The sequence below is a fragment of the Cygnus atratus genome, chromosome 3 (genome assembly GCF_013377495.2).
Source record: "Cygnus atratus isolate AKBS03 ecotype Queensland, Australia chromosome 3, CAtr_DNAZoo_HiC_assembly, whole genome shotgun sequence".
Classification (NCBI taxonomy): Eukaryota; Metazoa; Chordata; class Aves; order Anseriformes; family Anatidae; genus Cygnus; species Cygnus atratus.
In genome coordinates this window covers 48703063-48722977 of record NC_066364.1, presented here as the reverse complement: position 1 = coordinate 48722977, position 19915 = coordinate 48703063, and the positions used below count along the sequence as shown (strand labels likewise).

The 19915-nt window shown below is 39.4% G+C and overlaps 1 protein-coding gene across 1 annotated transcript; it reads right to left on the bottom strand.

Moving 5' to 3' along the window:
* Positions 1–2986: 2986 nt before the first annotated feature.
* On the bottom strand, positions 2987–19507 carry CEP57L1 (centrosomal protein 57 like 1). The gene is given in 12 exon segments (XM_035564825.1): positions 2987–3211; positions 5334–5423; positions 5425–5479; positions 7137–7366; positions 7475–7555; positions 8305–8403; positions 10116–10193; positions 10478–10594; positions 11005–11126; positions 11711–11890; positions 13579–13723; positions 19478–19507. Coding segments are annotated over 11 exon segments (1419 nt in total). The 5' UTR covers positions 13721–13723; positions 19478–19507.
* Positions 19508–19915: the final 408 nt, after the last annotated feature.

Genomic DNA, 19915 nt, shown 5'->3' with positions numbered 1-19915 from the left:
CAGGAAAGTGAATTATTATTGGATCCAATCTGCTGTTCTGTATTTTTAATTATACTGTTTGACCTACATCTTTTGTCCAATTTCCGTAAAGTCTAGCCATAAAATACGACCCTAGATTAAAATACTAACAAAACCTGTTGTCAATGATCATTCTTGCTGTGGCAATTTTGCATAACTCAGCATAAAACAGCCAGGACTTTGAGTAAATAAACCAATTAGTCTTTTTTTGGGATCACTGCATGTTTTTGTCTGCTGCCCTTTATAGCTAGATTCAAAACATTTATAAAAAAAGGAATATACAGTTTCACTCAAGACAAACAAGAACATACAAGATATAAATCAAAACAAGAATCTGTAAAAGAGTAGAGCAAGCATTTACTAAGCCAAAACATACTGTTCTTATAAAAAAGACTTCTCTAACCACAGTGCTTTCTCCAAATATATGTTTATGGAGTCCAAGGCCAGCACTTTTAGAGCATTCAGATCCCGCTGGAATCTGGGTGCCTGATCCCCTTGGGACCTGGACCTTGCCAGCACTTGAGCACAAAGTTCACCTCATCACTGCTGTTCTGTATCATCGCTCATTGCTGTGTATCTCTCTGAAGGCTTACCTTATGTGGTTGCCAATTGCTCCAAACTGTGAATGTGCTAATAAATAAATACACAAGCTGATTCCCAACCGCTCCCTGCCCAGCTGCTGACAGGACTTGTTTTAGCAGTTTTCCCTTTCCCTCCAGCCCCTCACCCCACAGAATGGCAAACAGGGCAGCTTAATTCTGGGCTCTGGGACCAGCTATCCCCTGTCAGCAGGCAAGCAGGCACATTTTGAAGCCCTGCTATTCAAGGCTTTCATCACTGAAGCACTGCCCCATCCGATACCTGTCTGACTGCCTGCCGCCAAGCTGCTGCCCTCCGCCACAGGGAGAGCACGGGCCCTCCAGCTCCAGCACCAAAATGGCACCTTCTCCCCCGGTTTCCAAAGACAACACAAACACCAGGTCAGGACGCGGAGGGAGCAGGTGACTGATCTGCAGACACCCTGCCCGGGCAGGCCCAGCTATCCCTATAGCAACCCCAAGCTACCAGAGCTGTGACTGCCTCAGGCCCCACCTGCAAGGCCCCGGGGCCTTCTGGCTCTCACTCCTGCCCATTTTTATGCGTTTGGGGCAAAATGCTGCCAATTTTTCTCCCTCAATCCAATGTCTGAATGTTTTCATGTCAGGCTGGACTTCTGCATGAAATACAATGCTTTAGGCTCCTTAAGGCATGACGAGCCCTTCTCACTTGCTCTCCCACTTGCACATACAGAGCTTCAGAGGATATTTAACTACCTCTAGGAATGGCAAAGGCTTATCTCGTGGCAGCAGGATACATACAGTCTGAAAATGTTAATAGCAGAAATACTCATTTTTCTTGTCTCCACTATCAGCAATTCCAGCATCCAGAAACATGTAAGCCTACCTCAGAAATGCTATCCAGACCAGGAAAATACCATGTTTAGAAATGTGTTCAAGCACTTTTAAGCATACGATGTGCTTTTCTAAGCCAGAGATAATCCATAACAAAGAAGGAAATGTAGAATGGAGGAAATTCTTCCCCAGGTATCTGCTGAAAAACCTGGTTTCCCACAGTCCTAATAAAGATGTTTATGACATATAAACTTCACTACCCACCTCAAAACTGCCACAAAAAGCTCTCACACACAACTCCTGTCAAAGATTGTAACAGTTCTAAATTTAAATTAATTGTCTGAAAAATGTCACAACCCTTTCTCATGTCAGGTGCCAGAGCAAAACAGTGATTTGAATACCCAACTTTGCATTGTGACTACAAATCATTACTAGCCTTTCCTCAAAGCCCTAACAAGAGAACATGCTTCCAGTTTTTTTCTTACCTGTAGAGGGGCTTGGAAAGACCACTTCCTTCTTTTCATACCTGAGATATGCAGTAGAACATTTATGAAAAATGAAAACACTTTATTCTTCCCCTACCCCTGTCCCTCCTCATTCTTGCATCAACCTGGGTGCTAAAAGAAATTTTACAGAGCCATAACCACAGTCTTGGAACTGCAGGCAAACCAATATTCTCCCGCCAGATCTCACTCCGTGTCATTTCCTTCCCTACATATACTTAAGTCCTTCTGTTTCCTTCTCCATGTTGACATTGACTATCACTAGTCCTGACCCTGCAGATGCAATATCTGCCGGGGACAAACACATCAATTTACTGACTGTTTTTATGAAAACTTCTACTCATAGGCACAAGGAAAGTAATTTAAAATTGCTTACTCTGAAGAAGAGTTTTAAGTCAGCTACTTCAAACTTGTCAAAACAACGGGATGCTTAATGGGAAGTTACCACGAAACAGCTGGTTTTTACTAGGTCTGAAGGGTTACACATGCAAAGCTGCATAGCTATTTGCTTCCAATCCCTAGCATTCCCTAACACTAAGATTGTCAATAAAACTTACATAGTAAGTGTAAGTACATAAACAAGAGACGATTCCTCTTTTTCTGCCTTGGTTGCAATGATCTGAAGATTCAGATCATGAACCTTCAATTAGTGGAAAAAAGGAAAAACACTGGCTTTCGGAAAACGGAAAAACACTGGCTTTCTTGGAACAGAAGCACTAGCCGTAGTCATTCTGGAAAAGCGAACTTTAAGTATCTTCTTGGCAGGAGGTGGGGGACAACAGGACACCACAGGCTTCATATCATTTTAAGTTTAAGAAGGGTATTAAGTTTTATTTGACAAGTTAATGCGTAAGCATTTCATCAATCCATTAAAATACTTTATTACAATTCAGTGTAGTGGAATTATAGCTATGCTACATGAAAGTTAATTCTGAGGAGAACAAACTGACCTACTAGTTGTTAGATAGTTTAGAATGTGAATTGCTATATTTTATTTTTAAAAGCTACTTTGTGAAATTTAAAATTCACTAGCTGTCAGACAACTTCAAAACTTCTACACAGTAAACTTTAGAACTATTGTTCCCACATAATATCATCTTTTTTCAGTGCCAACTGAAGCTTCTGCACATTTTTTAGCAGCTGAAGGGAGCTGCTACTTTTCTGTCCAGCACGAGATTTGGACATACTTTGCCTTACAGTGACTGTAATCTCCTTTGCTTCCTTTTGGTTACCAGATTTTAGTTTGACATGAGCTGCCTCTTGTTTCAATTTCTGAGTCTTTCGCTTTAATTTCTGCACCTAGAAGATAAATAATTAGAATGTTACATACTTGGAAGAACTACTGCTGTGTAACTTAAATTTCTACCAAACTCCAAATTAAAGATGCCTAATGGACCTTTTAAAAAAATCATTAAAACCTACTCATCTTGCATACAGTTCTCTTGCTGAAAGTTTTACAGAAAACTGACCTCGCCCACACAGAAAGCATTACAGAAAACTGACCTCACTCACACTCAGTACACTGTTGAACCTCACCACTCCCTAAAGTAAAAATGCTTGCTTGAGAGAGAGAGCCTGAATATCATCTGTTACCAATTTACTATTTATGATGGTCTTTTCACATTTCAGATTTTACTACCCTAATAACAAGAATCTATACAGATTATTATAGATTACCACATCTCAGCAGCTTACTTTGAAGCCTCACAACAGAATCAAGAAACAGAATAAATACAGTTGAGTGCTACAGAATGTTTTTTAAATGTCAAATAAGTCTTGACTTGCATTTGGCATGAAAAGGTCAGTCCTGAAGGTAAAATTAGGCTGGCAACATCCTATATGCCAATTCAGGCTTTAAGTCCACTTCTAAAAATAATGAATTTTAATTGCATTCTAGAGTATATTATTAACTGTAAAACAAAGAGATGGCTACAGCATTTTTAGCACAACAGGTTCTAAACACAGAAACATGTATCAGAGATATTAAGATCGGTTTGTATACAATACAAATAGAAATGGCTGTGTGCAAAAGGCACCAAAAAAAATATAGGTCAAGGTTTACAGGAGTGGCTTGTATTGATCATCAGGGCATGATGGACAATAATCAAACAGACAAACATGAATAATGTGCTATTTACATCATGACCATAAGGCATGTGCTTTGATAAGGCTGTACCACATCACAGATGACTTGCCAGCAGAAGATCTGCACTTTGATAACACACAAGGATGACAACAAGGCTTTACCACATCGTATGTGCCATTCCTCTTCCCATCATCCCCAAATGAAGGCAGACTGTAGCCATAAAGATATACAAAATGAAGCAAAGATACAGTTGTTGTCCACTGTCTAAAGTTCATAAAGTCAGCAAGATTCTGAGGCAAAGAATAACACTGTAATTGTTGGCTCTTCAAGAATATAACTTATTTATCCAAAAAACAGTAGACATTGCCAAGAGAGACAGTGAGGACTCAACAGTTAGTGTCTTTAGTTTATGTTGCTTACATGCAACCCTGACAAGACTACTTTGATAAAAGTCTTTGGCTTGTGAGTATTTGGATAATAAAAGGTTTAAGAGGGTAAAATCTATCAAAGAATGAACGTGAGTGAAGTTGTTCACACTGAAATCAAATATAATTTTCCCTTTCCTTAAGGTCTCACACCAAGTTCTGTTTTGTTTCCTATATAAGTAAAGCTCTTAGGTGAGCCTATTTATTTATTAAGGTGAAAGATCAGAAATAAAATCTGACAATTATAGTTTGCATTTTTTTATTATGTTCCAAACCAAATTGCTACAGGGGGGATAAGCAGTTCATCTACAGAAGTGTGGTATTATATGGGCATATATGAAAAGCTGTTATTTATGGCTCTAAAACAAATACTGACAGAATGTGTACAGGTTAGGGGTTAAATGAAACTAAAAGGCTTATCCGGCTACGATTTCTGAGAAGTTGCAGTCAATAAACTGTTTGGTTAATAAAAAACTTCAATGTTTCAGTAATATACAAGACATTTAAGCCAGTCTGTACAGGAATTATGCATTTTATTTTCTCATTCCCCACAGGGACAAGGTACAAAGGAATGAAATCTCAACAGTCTGTCTTAACACAGTGAGCAGAAGTGACAGACTGAGTAACCCAGCTCTGTATTGCGGAGCTGCTACAGGACAAGAAATTTTTTTCACTGGCATACATATCTGGCTGCCAGCTCTAAGTACTGTTTTGTTTTGTTTTCTCCCCAGTCAGGAGAAATTGGATGTACAAGAACACTGAGCTAGCAAGCTAATTTTAATCACCCATATTGGAACATCCTGGCTTAAGCGTTCCAGTGACATTCCAGTTAATGTCAACAGGAGGCAGAATCGTGGCAGCCATTTAACTAGAGCGTTACTGGCTGGACAGTTTATTTCTTTTTTCTTACGCTAGTCTGGTGCTTCTTCAGCTTGGATATTTGTTCTTCTTTAATGTTCATTTGTTTTACAAGGCAGCTCAGCTTCTGTTCTAGATCTTCACTGAACTTTGGAGTCCTGAGTTTCCTGTATCTGCTTCAGAAGTTCTTGATGTTCACTATTAAGGACAAAATGGTACAGTAAGTATTCACTATATAGCCTCTAGGATTTCCTCCAGTACTTCTAGTGTATTGCATGAGATGCTAGCTGTTTTGTACAGAGTATAGCAATTTAGCATTATTTACCCCTTCACACAATACACATTCGCCTGGAATATATTCACTCTAGAAAAGATTTTTCCATGGGGTCTGATTTTCTCACTTCAAATTTGTAGTCGGTGTACATCTTATTCCTCCCTCTTAGCCACAATCAGAACAACTATATGTGTAACGGTGTGCAAAATGAGAATTTGGAAAGTGAGCAGGGGATAATAGCAGCTATGAAGTACTGTATTTTCACCTCTTGCCCAATTTAGTGCAGACTTTGAAGGTCTAGGGTAATACAGGAAAGTGTTTAAATTAGTACTTAAATTAGTAACTTTTTAAAAATCAATTTAACCACTAATTTAAACAACACTTAGTTATTTTCTGATAGATTGTCCAAATTGAAAAATTGTACTAAAAAAGATTAGCAGCAGGTCCTTAATTAGAAGGAATGGCGTAGATCTGCTTGGTACCTAAGTAGCTGAACAAATCAAAAGCAGAGACTCTGTTAGACAAGTAATATCTTTCCAAAGATCAAAGCTTCTTTTCTGACTTCTGAGTAACTGTTGATTCTTGACAATTTAATTGAAGCAACTGGTTGTTACTAATAAAGAAAAATGTCCCTATCCTTAAATTAGTAGGATTAGACCAACCATTACTTCTTGAAGAAGAGATTGGTTGTCAGTTTAAATTTTGCCACATCAGAAATTTGAAACCAGTGTCAACATCCTAACTGGTTTAACCAAAACGTCCTCCTCTGTTCCAACCATGGCTCGTCATGTTGACATGTCTACTATGACCAGGTGCATAGCATTAGCCCACAATTCTACAAGCTTGTGTTAATGTGAAGATGTCTAAGAACACAACTTCTAATCCACATTTACTTACATAGCTAAAATGCTACATACACTTGCATCTAGAACATTAGCTTCATCCTGCCCCTTTTCTGGCAGGAAAGTGTGTCTCTTCTCACAACCTCCTTACAGGACTGGTAACTTCTGCTATCAACAAGGAATGGGAATGAACCCCACACTGTCTCAGCGCACAATGTCTGTGCGTTAGGTATGCACGTATGGACGGAACACTAAGAGTGAGGACAAAGTAACATAGGCTAGACTTTGTGACAAGGCTATTCCTACCACAGCTACACTAACCTGTTCTACCACCCAGACTGACTCCATGATACAGGCTTACTCAATATTAACACTACCTTTGCAGCATTCTCTAGGAGAGCAGTCTTGGTATACTTTAGAGATCTTAGAGTAGATCTTAAATTTCTAAAAATCATAGGCCTGAAAGATTTTTCATTTGTTTCAGCTGTTAATTCAGTAGCAGCATAGTTAAGTACAAGAGAAGAAACCTAGCTGAAGAATATTTTGCTTGCTTCCAACAACAGTTAAATATCAGGACAAGAAGAAATTTTTGAACTGAGAAAAACCTTACCAGTCAGGCCTACTCAGGCCATCCTCCCAACTAGTCCTACACTTAAGAAGCTAGGTTTGAGTATAGCACACCCATAGCTTCACAGGGCTACTGCTGAAGCCACTTTTAACACCAGGGATGAGTACTCACAAGCTCCTTTGTCTCATCTCATCTTGTATGGCCAAGAGAAGGTCGGAAAGATTTCCAGTGACAGTAGATGATGTAGAACAAGAGGATACAGGTTTTGAAAGAGCAGTTTGTCCTGAAATCCCAGGTGTAGCTCCATCTTGTCTTTGTGATGTGATACGTGGACAGCGATGCTTCATAATATGCAACACACTTTGTACATTTGCACTAACGGAATGACTGGAGCTGACAGACTTAAAGCAGAATTAGTAAGTGGTTTACAAAAGTGATTAATAATTACAGTAGAGAGACTTACTAAATTGGGTTCTACTATTTCAATGAGAATATTTGGTTTCACGCACCTTCCCAGCCACAAAAGGTAGTACACCCGCCTTTACGTGAAATTGTGAAGGGTGTGTTTTCTTCATTGTAGGATTTTTCTGCTGTAAGACAGACAGAAAATTAAGACAAGATATGCCAATGTGCTGACCCAACTTCTTTTTTCTTTTTTTTTTTTGGAGTAAGTAAAATTCAAATTAAATAGCAGTGAAATGTATCATCTCAGTTTCCCTCTTGTTTAAAAAAAATAATTTCCTTCCTGTACGTGGAACGAGTAGGATTTTCCAACAATAACAGATGAGATAAGTAAATTATCTTAACTAAGGAGATATGAAGATGTTCTCAGTAACAGATAGTTCGACAATTAGATTGACATTCAAGAAACTGAGCATTGCTTACTTAAGTTTGCAAAACCAGAATTGCAAAATTTGGACTGACCTGTAACATGTGTTGCAAAATATTCTTGATTTCAGCAATCCCCCAACACGCCATCCGAGGCACAATATGCCATCTTAGGATGTCCTACTTAAAATTACTTTGGAAGCTAATTTTGCCAGATGAAATGAAAAGCAGCTAAGACAGGACACAGAGGACAGCAGTAAGACTGTAATAGAGGTTATTGTCATGCTGGTACGGGAAAGTTTTTCAGTGAGACATTACCAGCCCTATCCCAGTTTTAATTACCAAAAGGAAAAAAAAAAGATTTATTCAGCACTGTTCTTCACTTTGGAAATGGAATAAAGTGGATCAGACAAATCAAGTGGCTATTACATCACCATTTTTCACAAATTCCAATCTCTGTGTGAGTCAGATGCTATCAGTAACACTATGCTAATGAAAACTTTCACGTTACCTTCTTAGGTTTATTTTTCTTCCTTTTTTTCTTTTTACGTTCATTTTCAGATGATACTGAAGACATCGAAATTCTGCTTATCTCAAATCCTTTTTGAAGCTTTGTGAATAAACAAAAAAGAAAGCAAGTATTTAATGTAATACTAGAAGACTGAAATCACACGGTCTAATTAATTCCCTCTTTCATGGACGAATGAGAGCCAATTAAGGGCACCATTAATTGTTCTGCTTGGAAGATAAGCTATGCTTAAAAACTGAACAGATCACTAGGATGGCACGGTATCAGACATATATTGCAGCTCTGTTTTACCAGTTCCCATTTTCATATCCAGCTGCAGCAGGTGTACTTTTCCACTATGATACCTAGTAACTGAGATAAAGCAATCCTTTTGCTTGCTGTGGATCCAATCATAAAATCCAAAGAATATGAACATTTGGACCTCACAGCCCAGGGGCAGAGAGAAATGAGCTCATCTGTGTAACAGAGGTCAAGCCTGTTGGACAATCCACAGATTGCTCTGCAGTTCAAAGTTGATATAAAGGCTCATGATAAACAGGATAATAGCCATTCCCAATCAAACACAGGACAAGAACTTTGTTTTGGCATGTGTAACAGTTCCGGCTAAACAATGCTGGAGGTTCATCACTAAAGTGAGATTATTCTGAGTTTTCTGTCATCAAAAGGAAGCTGAACCAGCTTTGCCACACCCTGTGTTTCCCAACAGATCCAACAGACATCAATTGATCCTACAGTGAACTAGTACTAGTTTAAGACACAATTTACTTCACTTAAGTCCTTTCTTGAGCAAATGTTTATACTACTGCTAATGTCAGATTATCTGCTCTGGGGGAGTCATTTTTACTATGTTACTCAGAAGATAAAATCTCTGCACTAGGCTTTCTGCTCTGCAGCAACAAAAACAGTTTAAGAAAGAAACCCCCAAAAATGCAAGTTTTCAACTCTGCCATTCTGCTGTATTCTGGAGGTGATCAGATACCTGGGCTACAATCTGCATGTTAATTCAAAGTTCCTGGACTGAGGAATAGGTATAAAATAGACTGCAGTGATTAATTAACTTCAGCTGTTGGCTATGACTGCATTCTCACAAAATTGTTCTCCAGCTCTGCACGTCCCTCTCCAGGGAATGCCATCATAAACAGCTCTCTCAAAATGGCTGCTACCTCTCAATGAAGTGAGGTTTAGAATACCTGAAGTTACTTTGCTCTTTTAACAAAAAGATCACTGTTCCTTTGATTTTGCTCTCTTTGGTGAATATTCCGCAGGTGAGTGGTGGCCTAATGAACCAAGTGTGACTTCACAGAACAATGTGAATGTGAAATTCCACCTCACACTTAAAAAATGTGACAGTACCACTGATTAAAGACTTTTCCAGGTATAGTATAGTACATTAGATCTCAGCAAATCTTAACAAAAAGAGGAATACAAATGAGAATAACCAACCTTACTGGAGGTATAAGATTTTCTACATGACCACTTTCTATTTAAGGTTATCTGATTCAGTGGAAGTTTCTCCAGAAATTCACTCTTTACCCAGATCACTGGTAGCAGCTTTAAGGCTGATGAATTCTATCATTAACAAAAAAACAAGCAGAATCTTTCTTGATCGAGACAAGCTTTTTCCTATGTGATTTACAACTAGTCTACTTAGTACTCCAGGAGTTCTTCCAGGAGTTACCACTCTAAGAGTTAAACATGTGGAGTTTAAATGTAATTAAAAAGACATTTTGGACAGAGAGAATAGTTTCCTTCAGTAATAAAAAAGGAGATAAAATAAAACCGTTTCAGTCTACCTGAGTAGCTTTGTCTTGTATTAGCTTGTGCTGATGCTCTTCTTTAGAAAGCTTTTCTTCTAAGTGTTTGATTTTGTCCTGAATTTGAAGGTAAGAATGCTTAGTCACACTTCAGTTTGCCATACTGAATCAGAAGTCTGAAGTAGCTTGCAATTGTAATCTGGGATAAAACAGGGCTGTAGGAATTTTTAAGGCCCAGACTGAAAAAAACCACAACTTATGCAAATGAATCCAAGGTAGCCAAGCATTCAGTCAAGTATGTTTTATGATCTCAGCTTTAGCAGAGGAAACTTTTGCAAGAACTTTTACACTATTAACAGTACCAAATGAATAACTTTCAGACTAATTCCATGCCTGCTTACCTCTGCAATTTTTTGAGTAGCAGTAAGTTTAAGACACTCTTTTTCTAGTACTTCAAGTTTTTCAAGTTTGGCATGCAGTTCCACCTGGTTCTGATCTTTCTCTTTCTGAAGCTGGGTCTGGAAAATGTAAGCAAGAGTGAAGATGGCAATTGACTGAAATTATTTCAGACAGCAAAAAAACAAACACTACAGTAGAGGTGTTTAATTAGTTTAAATTTAATATTTTTTTTAATTGCAAAGCGATGAAAAATACCAGGCAGACAAAGACGACATAATTTTCCAGCAGTATTTTGTCTACCAAATATGCAAGTATTAGCATGGCTTTGCTCATTAGGAGTTCCACCTAGGGAGTCTTTTCATACAATTCATTGAATGGCCGTCAACAGCCAGTCAGACAGTAAATTGCTTTTGTTTGTTATCACCCTGAACAGAGCGGAGGAAGAAAGATGTTCAGCTCTTACACGTTTTTATTTATTTTTTTTTTTTTTACTATGTTACTACTTTGTTAGTATGTTAAAAGGCTTCACCTGTTGTTCTAAAACCATTTTCTTTTCCAGTTCCGCACTAGAAACCATTTTCCTCATGTAATCCAGCTGTTTCTCCAGCAGGGAGCAGCGGGATTGTGTTGCATTTAACTGCACACTTATAACTACAGAAAGAAGAAAAGATGTTCAGTACAGCAATGGGAGTCATACATTTAGCCATCCTGTCATCTCTTTGAGGAATTCTCTATCTACAGAAGAGAGAAGAAAAGTTTTTTTAGTCTGAACAAGTCGTGTGGTTAAAATATATTTTATATATGACATGAGAATCAAGATGCTTTTACAGAGCTAGTCCCTAATATGAATTCCGAAGGTATGAGCACAGCTGTTACTTTGATTAATATCAGTAAATATCTAACCAGAATCTGGTTCCTTCCCTTCCACTTACTTTTCTCAAGTTAGCAGTGTTATACAAGTAAACAGATGCTTGGTTATCATACGAGTTAAACACACCACCTGAAATCTGCTTATTCTTTAAAACAGCTTTATGGGTTATGCAATAGTTGGTTAATATATGTACAAATACGATCTAAACTTGATCTGCAATTATCAGGCTTCTGCCTGTCCCCAGTTCTGAAGCAAAGAAAAAGAAAGAGGGGTTGTATTAATCAGCTGTTTGTCAAAACAAACACTCCCTGGATTATACGCTCTTTGAGTTGCTGTGGCTACACTTTAGCAGTCAGAGAAATACCTTTCCTCTGTTGCATCAGTTCTTGATGTGCTGTGTCTTTTTTGTAGGATTCATGCTCTAAGGCGTTCTTATACTGAGCAGCTGCTATGGAGAGGCTGCACAGATTATCTTCAGCTTGTGACTTCTCCAGCTCTAGACGGTGTATCTTTTCTTGAAGAGTTCTCAGGGCTGCCACCACAGCTAGCAAACAATGCAACAGTTATATTTAAGCTCTTAAAACAGTTCCTCTTACTATTTTTATAAAACACTTCAAACAGAAAAATACTACCTAGATTTTCTTTCTAGGATCACCTCTAAAATGAACGACATTCCCCAACAGTACAATAACACTCAAAATGTATCTAGGAGAAAATAAACATGTTTACTGCATAAGTGAGGTAGAAAGCACAGGTCCTATGAGAAAAGCTATTTTCACTCCAAATGTTAGCAAACACAAAGAAATCATTGCAAATTCGGTACAGCAAACTCTGGGACATAGAACTATTAGCATCTGTTTACAGAGAAGCAAGGAACACAGGTACATAACTTCGGTCAGACGTTTTGGTGTAATGCAACTGGTGTGGGCAAATAAAAAAGGACACTGGACAAGCAGAAAAAAAATCAGATGCAAGGGACATTTTAGCAGAGGATGCATTTAAAAAACTTTGTTTAAAAAGGTAGTGACTCAACCATCTCACTTCTTGTATTCAACATCTTTTTAAAACCATAAAATCAAATCTGCAAGATTTTGCTTTTAGTCTCAAATCAATACCAGTCAAAATTAAAACAAAAATAAAATCAGAGTTCCAACTTCAACTACAAGGAAAAGTTTACTAGCTCTCAAAAAAACATACATACCTATGGAAGTTTAAGACATGTTCTGTAACAAGTTCAGCTTTTCTTCAGACATTTCATAAGCCTTGATATTTTCCTTATACCAATTCAGTTGGTAGAGGAACATCCAGCAAATATTGCTAGCTCCATAACAACTCTGATCAGCTTCCCACAGCCTCATTAGAATAAATAAATAACAGACACCAGAGAGCAGAAAGATGAAGTGGGAGCACTTCTTCCATCTTTCTATTGACATACTATTTAGCTGCGTAATATTAAACTGAACATTTTAATCCAAAAAGCCCAAGCTTTGTATGACCGAAGATTATTACAGAAGTCACAGATTCTTCATATGGGGTGGCCACAAAACAAAGAACAATAATGACACACGCACAGGCTATGTCTATGCAATATTGCAAAGTTGTCTGTGACATTAAATCCAAGTATGGTACACTTGTTATTCACTGAGCTCTCTGGACATGCTAAGCCCCTAGGCATTTGTCCTATGAACTCTAGGGAGTAATCATTGATTAAGGCATAAGACAATCATAGTGGACCTGTATTTCACACAGACAAATATGCTGATAACTTTCCTGAGAGTCTGTTTTACTCAGAAGTTCTCCCAGTAAATCATACCACACACACACAAAAAAGCTTAGAAATAGTAATTTTAAGCTAGAGAGAGTTGAATAGCACTGCACAAAGCCAATTTCAAGTCAGAGTACCGTATCTTTTTTTGCTGAATTTAAAGCGTGAATTGCTTCTGTTGAATTTGAAGCATTCCCCTTTGCTTTTAGAGGAAGTCTGACGATATTTAAGTTAAACAATTTTCAAAGCCAAAGTTTATAAGGATGTTAGAAGACTTGCAGCAGTTTCCATTCCAGATGTATGACTTCAGGGAGACTACTCCCTCAGGACACATACACATCCTGTCACTGTCAGCCTGATAACCACTGCAAGTCATTGAACTGAGTAAAACAGAATGAGGAGTTTGCTCAAGAGATTTCACAAGGAACAATTAAAAACACAACTTAAAAGACATATTTTGACTTTACCTTGGTTATTGGAGATAGAAGGCATGTCAACTCCAAGAGCTGCCAACTGCTTTGATTCTGTATAAGCGAAGGATGCAGGAATCATTTTATCTGGTGGCTGAAGAAAGCTTCCTATAAAGCTGTCCTTTGATTCTGAATCCATAGCCTGCAAAAGGAGAGTTAAATAATGACATTAGATCTTTAATGAACTATATAACAAGGCATATCACTGGGCAGTCCCTGGCTCTGTTTATATCAAAACAGATTATTTTCACCAAAATAATAATTTAAAAAGCCACATGCACCCAGAGGTATTGTGATTTTAATGCAATTCAAAAACAATGTCTTTTGTAACACTAAAGATAGCTCTCCTCAACCAGCCAAAGTTTTCTAAGATTTTTCTTGGTGCTTTCCAAAAATTTATTTCTGGCTTCTTAAAAGCCAAGGATTAACAACATCTTTATAGTCCATATGTACTCTACGACAAGTCACTGAAGCCTCATTTTGTTGTTTACACTGGGAATGCTATGACAACCAAGCATGGTCTACAGGTCATATGAAGGAGGGCTATAGATCATCTGAAGGGAAGAGGTAGAAAAGAAACTAACATTAGAGACCTCTTTACTAAGTTTGGATTTACTGATACTGTAAAAATAAGATTTTTCACTGTATTCTTTGCTCTTCTACTCATCTACTAGTTCAGCTTAGGAACAGCAGAGAATTCCAATGTCATGCAAATGCTTTCCTCAAAAACACAAGCTTTTTTCCACTTTAATAAGGGTTCTATCAACTTACACATCTAAAGTTGAGAGAGATCTCACTTCTGAGAGCTCTGACCAGGTTTTGCTAGTCATTGGAAGTGTAAACACAATACCAAGAGAGGGAAGATAAAGCACAACACAGCTACCTTTCAAACTAGTACCAAGCATTTCACTTATTATAGTTTAAGAAATGAAGATTATATACAGCTTCAGTTGCTAAAAAATAGCTTATGTGAAGGTTCAATGGTACAACTGTGGTACACCTCTCAAGTTTAAAACACAGAGCAAATTATTCTGATGGAGCAGCAGCAGCAGCACATGATGCTGCCTGCCCTAGAACATGGCTTGCTGTGCTGCAATTTTCAAGAGCCCCATTGAGTGGCGTTCCTGCTTGGACAGAGCTATTTACAGACACTAATTCCCAAGAAGGTAACGAAAAGGAGGAACCTAGCAACAGGAGGAAGAAATCCTAACCCAAACTGGGAGATGATGACAAAGCATACCCCGGGAAAATTTGTTCATACCGGGTGGGGAAGAAAGTTTTCAATGACAGGTTTCCAGGAACAGCTCTTCCAGCAGTGTTTCAGAGGCCATACAAAATAGAAAAAAAAAATCAGCATCCATCCTCACCGCCTCTTCAAGATACACACGAAACTGAAGGTACATGGAAATACTTTCTTCCTTCTCCAAGCTGTCATCACAGAGTTGTTGACATCAGCAACTCATTGCCAGGGCTTGCTTGACTTCAGGCCTCCCAGACACCACTGTTTTTGCGTGCAAACAACCCCAGGACAGATCCCACATCTCAGGTTGCCCCCCCGGCACCGGCACCAGCACTGCCTCCTTGGCACTGACATGGCCCCTCCTTAGCCACCTGGGCCTCAGAGGAGGGAGCTGCCCACCCTTGCACCACAGGATCTTTCTGGAGAGCTTCCCAGGGGGCCCCGCCACCATCTCATGGTGCTGGCTGGCCACACCAAGCCCAGGCAGCTGGCTCTTCAGGCTGGGTGGGCAGGGAGGCAGAGGATAAGTGAGAGGTCCCACCTGGTGGCCCCGCCAGGTGTACGGCATGTTTAAGTTGTTTGTGGGCCTCCACAGCTCTGTCCTGGAGGACCAGGAAACTCAACTAACAGATGGGGAAGTCCCACAGACACAGAGAGAAAAGGGTTGGGGACAGGAGAGAACATAGGTCTGGCATGGGGCACTGGCACCATATTTCACAAAGTACCTGGCATGGCACAGCATGATATTCCTCGAAGTACAAAATAAGTGAGACTTACCCATTTTCCTGTTGCTTCTCAACTCCTACACACTGATGACAAAAAGGACTAACAAAAAATGGTCCTTAAAAATACACATACACACACACCAAACTTCCTGCTGCTGCTATTAAGTGGAACACAAATTGGAAATGTAAGTGTAAGAAGGTCATTTTTGCCCATACCATCTAACCCTTCAGCAGTCAGCACAAATAGAGGCTCGCTTTTTCATGAGTTACCATCCTCCGATGGAAGGAACCCTGCTTTCTTGCATGTCTGCAGCTGCTACAAATCAATTAGTTTCCTTATTGCCTTCACATAAACAAGTCCTGCTGTTTCCAAGGAGATGGGTACGCAGACAGTTGTAGGAAGGGCAATGATCCGAAGCAAACAACGAATAAGAGAGGGAGGGAATAAAGTGCCAGAACATTTGAGAAATCCTGGTCAAGCTCAGCAACACAATGGGGTGAGGGGGTTGCTATTTAGGAGAAAGGGAAGAAAAATACCCTTTAGTTCAGCAGGTGAAGCAGGAAGAAAGTGAAAGAGAAGAGGCCAGCTCACCAGCCCAGTGATGGTGATCTAACTAATCCCACGTGGGCTTCAGCATGCCCAGCCACCATTTTACCAGCACAACAGAGGGTAGTATGCACCCTGGAGAAGCATGGGCAGCAAGAGCTCCCCAGGCTGCTCTTAAGATGGCTGTGAAGGAAGGTAACAATTCACAACCGAGACACTGATGTTTGCAGAACCCCTCCTGTGGACATGGTTACAGACACCTTTTTTTGCCACAGCTTCTCAGAGACTAAAATAGGCTGAGGGAATGGTTGCTATAGCATTTCTAGGTTCTGCCAACACAGTTACTTCAGTCGAGGTGCTCTGGTGTAGATGAGCCCTTTAATATCTTAGGAGGTAAACAGTTTATAAGAACCATCCCACACAGGAGCAATATCTACAATGCTGCAGGCCTCAGACGAGGACATGGGCCAGGAAAAAGACCAAGTCACTCTACACCAGCAAGACACCATCAAAGATCCTAAACATTTTCAGCCCATGAAACCAAGAAACATATCAGAAAGTAATTAAGGACCCAAAATATATTTGGACATCAACTGTCCTACAACCAACTTTTTCCCCAGCAGTATTTATGTTTCTATAAGACCATCACAGGCAAACTTAACTGACTGCTATTTAATGCCATGCTACCATGGATGCAAGTACCTAGCCCTAGAGAGGTGCTTTAAAGCAGATACTCTCCCTGAATGTTAACGTTTGTGCTAGTATACCTCTATGGGGCCTAGGAGGATTAAGCACTTAAACAACACCAGTTAAAGCAGTCAAACCACTGCTGTTTAGACAAGCTCCTCACTGGGGAAATCAATGCACCGGCTGGAGTTTGGGGAATAACCAAAGGAGAAGCGTGTGCGTTAAATAGAGGCTGACAAAACACCCAGGTTGCAGCTCCATGGCCCCAGCAGCAGAGCCCGGGGGGAAGTACTTGTGGCTGCAGTTTGCATTGAGACTCACCCTTTGTTTTTTTAACTGGAACTGACCCAGCCTGTGTTGATGGCTGCAGCAATGATGCTCAGATGCCCGCTGTTATTTAACACAGAAAAATGCAAAATAGGAGGTTATACATAACCAACATCAAGCATGGGCAATTTAGTGCTGCCCACAGGCTTCCCGTTAACCTTTAGCCTGGCACAGCCACCTATGTTGTCTCCAAGCCAAAGCTGGCCTAATCCAGGAGGCTTTTTGGCATAGTAAATTAGCTCTGTGACAGCCCTGCTCTAAAGCAATTGCACTACCTACCTCCCACCTTGCTAGAGCTGGTGTGCTCATCCCCTGGGGGTGAGCATGAGCAGGCCCATTTCATTCCAGCAGGACCACTTCTGGCTCTTGGCTCACTGCCACGTGCAGGCCAGAGTGAGCTTGCACAAAGGCTGTTGGATGGTGAACCTGCCTTTAGGTCCATATATATCTATATGTGACTTTCATAACTCTGAAGAGTGCAAACAAAATGGAGTTTGTTACCTAATGCAAACAGAATTTTCCATTTCATTAAAGTCATGTAAGTACTGATGTCTAGCCCAAGTAAGCATATAAACAGTGAGGAGCTACTGAATGTCACCAAAATCCTACATGTTACACGAAGACCAGCTATGACTTCCTCATTCTCCTTCTCCTCTCTTTTCCTTTCCTCCCCTCCACTGTTAGTCACAGCATTAAAAATTTTTCAAAAAAAATTTCATCTCAAGTCCAAAAATGTTTTGCCACAAATACAATTATGTCATGCACTGTAAAGCAGCACACAGAGAAGCTTTTTAGGAGTGAATTTTAACAGGCCCAGGGAATAATGCTGGCCTAACAGTTTCCCAGAAGATACACTGGAGGAATAATGTAAAAATGTAAGGGATGCTTTCACTAAGTTCTCCAGCATTTGCTATCTTAGAGAGGTCCTGGCTTATTCAGATTGCTGTGAGGGCAACCTTTTAGAACTAAAGAAAAGAGATGTTGTCAGAACAGCTTTAAAGAGGAAAAAGAAAAATCAGAATAAAGCATTATTCAGAAAGAAACACAAAGATATGTCTTCTGACCTGACCTGCTGGGCATAATATTTTTTTCTTAACTGAAAACAAACTCTCAGATAAATCAAGGAATGATGCACTGTTTATCTGACATTTTATAGGAGAAATTCTAAAGAATTGCCCCTACGCAGGCTATATCGAGAAACCACCAGAATGCTGGCTGCTGTCTTGTCTATTTGAGCCAAGTATTGCTGGCGAAAGGTTATGTTAGAGGCCATTTTCATGACACAATCCAAATCGGTCTATTTTTTTCCCCTTTCACTTTCCTTCAAGAACCAGGAAAAAAGCTTGATCAGCTGTACTGGATGTGCTGCAATGCTCTTTTAGCCTCATTCCGGATGGACAAAGAACAGCCTTTCCACTGACCAAAATAAATAAATAAAGTTGCAGGCAAACTGCATTGTTGTTTTGGGAACACCCAGTCTCTAGCATCCTGACACAGCCACTTTAATCAGCTTGAAACATACGACCTTGCTCAGGCCATATCTAAGGAACTGGTACTCACATGCCTTCTTTGATCTAAAGGGGTTAGATATGCAATGGTGACAGCTGCAAAAGTAATAGGAAGGCAAAGCTAACTGAATCAATAAACCATTTCAACATGTTTTTAAGTTCACTTGATCCTCACTGTAAATCAGTTTAGAACAAGCGACTAAAAGTTGTTAGAACAATTAAGGAACTTGGTGGCAACGGGGAGTTTTTTCAAAAGCTGACATAGGCAAATCCATGGGAACTGTGTTCTGTTTGTGAGTGAAATGGACAGTCTCAAAACTGGATATATAAAGGTTTAGTGTCCAGTTTCTTCTTTGACACTGCTATACCAAAACCTATTCACTTCTAAATTCCAAGTCTCATGCAGAACTTCAATGCAATCATTTTTTCACTCTTGGAAGAGAAGGAAAAAAATAAATTCTGTGTTTTCTCATGATACTATGTACTGTAAAGTACTGTAAAACCTAGTATTGTAATGAACAGAAACTCTTAAGGCTTTTATTCATTGTGTCAGTCCTTCTAAACATTCATATCAATATTACTGCAGTTCCTGTTTGCTCGAGATAAATATTAGAGAACAAAAAAGAGGAATAAAGAAAATGGAGTGAGTTACACAAGTAATCTGGGCAAAGAAATAACAAGGTGGGGAAAAAATCAGATTTTTGAGACCTTTTTTTTAGGAAAGAATTCTAACCTGACAGTGTATGAAGCAATCTTGGGTCATAATGTCATAATGAGTTTTGCTATTTTCTTCAAAGAGTGCAGGAGACCGAACTCCTCATTAAACTGTGCTTTCAGTCGTATGTACATGATAAAATCATACCTTTGTGGCGAGACTGAGCTGGTGCAAACTGCTTTAACCTGTACGTGCAGCTGATAACTGAATTTAGCATTCAGAGGAGCAAGATCGCAAGTTCCTATCAAGAAAAAACAGATAAGTTAGCATGAAAGCACCTGGCCTGGAATAGAGCGTTATCGAAAAAAACTACATTTCTATACAGTCCAAAGTAATTAAATATAACATTTTTGTAATAAGCACCAAATACAAAAACAAATACTATCAATGGTCACTAACATACTTCCCCACTCCCCTAGTAATTCTGTTTCTCTCATCTTCTCCTTTCATCCACCCCCATGTTATAGTTGCTTTTCCTCTCTCACTTCCAGTCTTTTCCTTGTATTTACACCGTACTGTAGCTTTGTTCCTTGCTCTTCTCCCTTTGGACTTCTTTTTCTCCCACTCCCTCTACTAGCATACAAA